The sequence below is a fragment of the Salvelinus sp. IW2-2015 genome, unplaced genomic scaffold (genome assembly GCF_002910315.2).
Source record: "Salvelinus sp. IW2-2015 unplaced genomic scaffold, ASM291031v2 Un_scaffold2735, whole genome shotgun sequence".
NCBI classification, from domain to species: Eukaryota; Metazoa; Chordata; class Actinopteri; order Salmoniformes; family Salmonidae; genus Salvelinus; species Salvelinus sp. IW2-2015.
Genome location: NW_019944039.1, coordinates 54,467 through 57,599, shown reverse-complemented (window position 1 = coordinate 57,599; position 3,133 = coordinate 54,467). Strand labels below are relative to the sequence as shown.

Sequence of the window (3,133 nt, the reverse complement as noted above, 5' to 3'; positions counted from 1 at the left end):
CTCTGGCACCCCAATGGTGGAACAAACTCCCTCACGACGCCAGGGTCAGCGGAGTCAATCACCACCTTCCGGAGACACCTGAAACCCCACCTCTTTAAGGAATACCTAGGATAAAGTAATCCTCCTAACCCCACCCCTCCCCCTTAAAAGAGTTAGATGCACTATTGTAAAGTGGTTGTTTCCACTGGATTTCATAAGGTGAATGCACCAATTTTGTAAGTCGCTCTGGATAAAAGCGTCTGCTAAATGACTTAAATGTAAATGTAAATGTCTTTGTCTGGGCGCTGGGCTCTGAGGTCTTTGTCTGCGCGCTGGGTCTCTGAGGTCTTTGTCTGGGCGCTGGGCTCTGAGGTCTTTGGCTGGGCGCTGGGCTCTGAGGTCTTTGTCTGGGCGCTGGGCTTCTGAGGTTCTTTGTCTGGGCGCTGGGCTCTGAGGTCTTTGTTCTGGGCGCTGGGCTCTGAGGTCTTTGTCTGGGCGCTGGGCTCTTGAGGTCTTTTGTCTGGGCGCTGGGCTCTGAGGTCTTGTCTGGGCGCTGGGCTCTGAGGTCTTTGTCTGGGCGCTGGGCTCTGACGTCTTGTCTGCGGCGCTGGGCTCTGAGGTCTTTGTCTGGGCGCTGGGCTCTGAGGTCTTTGTCTGGCGCTGGGCTCTGAGGTCTTTGTCTGGGCGCTGGGCTCTGAGGTCTTTGTCTGGCGCTGGGCTCTGAGGCGTTGCTGAGTCTTTGTCTGGGGCTGGGCGCTGGGCTCTGAAGTCTTTGTTCTGGGCGCTGGGCTCTGAGGTCTTTGTCTGGGCGGCTCGAGTCTTGTCTGGGCGCTGGGCTCTTGAGGTCTTGTCTGGGCGCTGGGGCTCTGAGGTCTTTGTCTGGGCGCTGGCTCTGCGGTCTGTTAGGTTTCTGGGCGCTGGGCTCTGAGGTCTTTGTCTGGGCGCTGGGCTCTGAGGCCGTTGCTGAGGTCTTTGTCTGGGCGCTGGGCGCTGGGCTCTGAGGTCTTTGTCTGGGCGCTGGGCTCTGAGGTCTTTGTCTGGGCGCTGGGCTCTGAGGCCGCAGAATCGATGATCCCCTTATCTACTTTATCACAGAGAGAGAGATACACTCCATCTTCTATCTCTTCTCCCTGTTGGGCCACTTGCAGGTGATAGAGTACAAGACTGGCCCTCTTAGTGTGACTGGAAGACACACATCAGCCTCTCAGCTAGACACCCAGGAGATCTTCAACTGGAGCAGCCTGCAGTCCACACACACACACTACAAACATGATCCTGTGTTAGGACTATTATGATTATTACACTTGAAACAGAAGTAATCTGACAGGCACTTCCTCCATACTAATGTGAATGAAGAAGACCCTGTTCTGATTCCAAAGCAGCGCAGAAAGATAACCAGAACACATTTAAAACCTCTTCTCTACAAGCTTCTCTACACGCCTTTCTTTCATTTTATTCTTGTTATTTAGCCTTTGAATTCCCCCAGAGCCTGCAGTCTATTCTGAATCGCATCGTACAGCGGAACAAAGCCAAATAGAAATGTTTCCTCGGGTGAATATAAGCCCCTGTAACAGCGGATGTCCTGCAGTTTGTCAGGAGACAGATTTCTGTTCATCGTTGTATTGGCTGTGTTGTTGAGTTGTGATAGTGATCACCCCTGAAAATTTGTGACAATGTGACACCCAGAACTTAAAGCTTGTCCTCAGCAGTCCGTTGTTCTGAATATGTACAAGCTTTAACTAGTCATGTTTGTATTTAAAAAGAAGATGAGCTGTCGCGACCTCACAGAATAATTTCTCCTGGAGTCGAAATATCCAATCCCACGCAGGGAATCGGATTAGCATAATAATGACATCACTATTTTATTGATCAAAATCAGTGACTTTAAACTAAAGACTTGAAAATGGTAGAGCTGTCCTGGGGAATATGGTAGAGTTGTCCTGGGGAATATGGTAGAGCTGTACAGGGGAATATGGTAGAGCTGTACAGGGGAATATGGTAGAGCTGTACAGGGGAATATGGTAGAGCTGTACTGGGGAATATGGTAGAGCTGTACAGGGGAATATGGTAGAGCTGTACCTGTTACTGGGGATATATGAATAGAGCTGATACTGGGGAATATGGTAGAGCTGTACAGGGGGAATCTATGGTGAGCTTCACTGGGGAATAATGGTAGGAGCTGTACAGGGGAATAATGTTAGAGCTGTACGGCGGGAATATGTAGAGCTGTGCGGGGCGGAATATGGTAGAGCTTGTGCGGGGAATTATGTAGAGCTTTATGGGGATTATTGTAAGAGCTGTACTGGGGAATATTGGTAGAGTGTCTGGGGAATATGTGGGAGCTAGTACCAGGGGAATATGGTAGAGCTGTACAGGGAATATGTAGAGCTGTACAGGGAATATGGTAGAGCTGTACTGGGAATATGGTTAGAGCTGTACTGGGAATATGGTAGAGAAGCTGTACTGGGAATATGGTAGAGCTGTACAGGGGAATATGTTAACTGTACTGTATGGGAAGCTGTCAGAATTGTGGTAGAGCATGTACGGGGAATAGTGGTAAAGCTGTGCGGGGAACATATGGTAGCAGCGTGTACTGGGGAATATGTTAGACGCTGTACGGGGGAATTATGCGTAGAGGTGTGTGGGGGGAATATGTGTAGAGCTGTGCAGGGGATATGTAGAGCTGTGGCCGGGGGAATTATGGTAGAGCTAGTTGTGGGGGAATATACTCAGAATGTGTGGGGAATATGGTCAAGAGCTGTACAGGGGGAATTATTGGTTAGAGCTGGTACAGGGTGAATGGTAGAGCTTTTACAGGGAAAATGGATTAGAAGCTGTGCAGGGGAATATGGTACAGGCTGTACTTGGAGAATATGGTAAAGCCTGTACAGACGGGATATATTGTAGAGCTGTACGGTGAGAAGATGGCAGAGTTGTGCGGTGACTGACTGCTGTTTGGAGGACTAAGGGACACATTCCGGAAACAGGTCTTCTCTATGAAAAATGTCTGAACCGTCTTAGAATCAAGCGACGGCTGAGACTTCATGGACCGTTGTTGTCCGTTCGCACCTAAACAAACGCCCAATCAAGCTCCTGACTCGTTTGAAGTCGACCCGTTGATAAGTTCATGGAGGTCCATAGGAAAATGAAATGG

At 49.5% G+C, this 3,133-nt stretch overlaps 1 protein-coding gene across 1 annotated transcript; it reads right to left on the bottom strand.

The window, feature by feature from the left end:
• Nucleotides 1-308: 308 nt before the first annotated feature.
• LOC139025465 (serine/arginine repetitive matrix protein 1-like) lies at nucleotides 309-3,025 on the bottom strand (the record flags this gene model as incomplete). The annotated part of the gene is made up of 2 exons (XM_070440605.1): nucleotides 2,895-3,025; nucleotides 309-1,030 (listed from the first exon to the last, which is right to left on the bottom strand). Coding segments are annotated over exons 1-2 (853 nt in total), but the record flags the coding sequence as incomplete, so codon positions are not given.
• Between the last annotated feature and the right edge of the window lie 108 nt (nucleotides 3,026-3,133).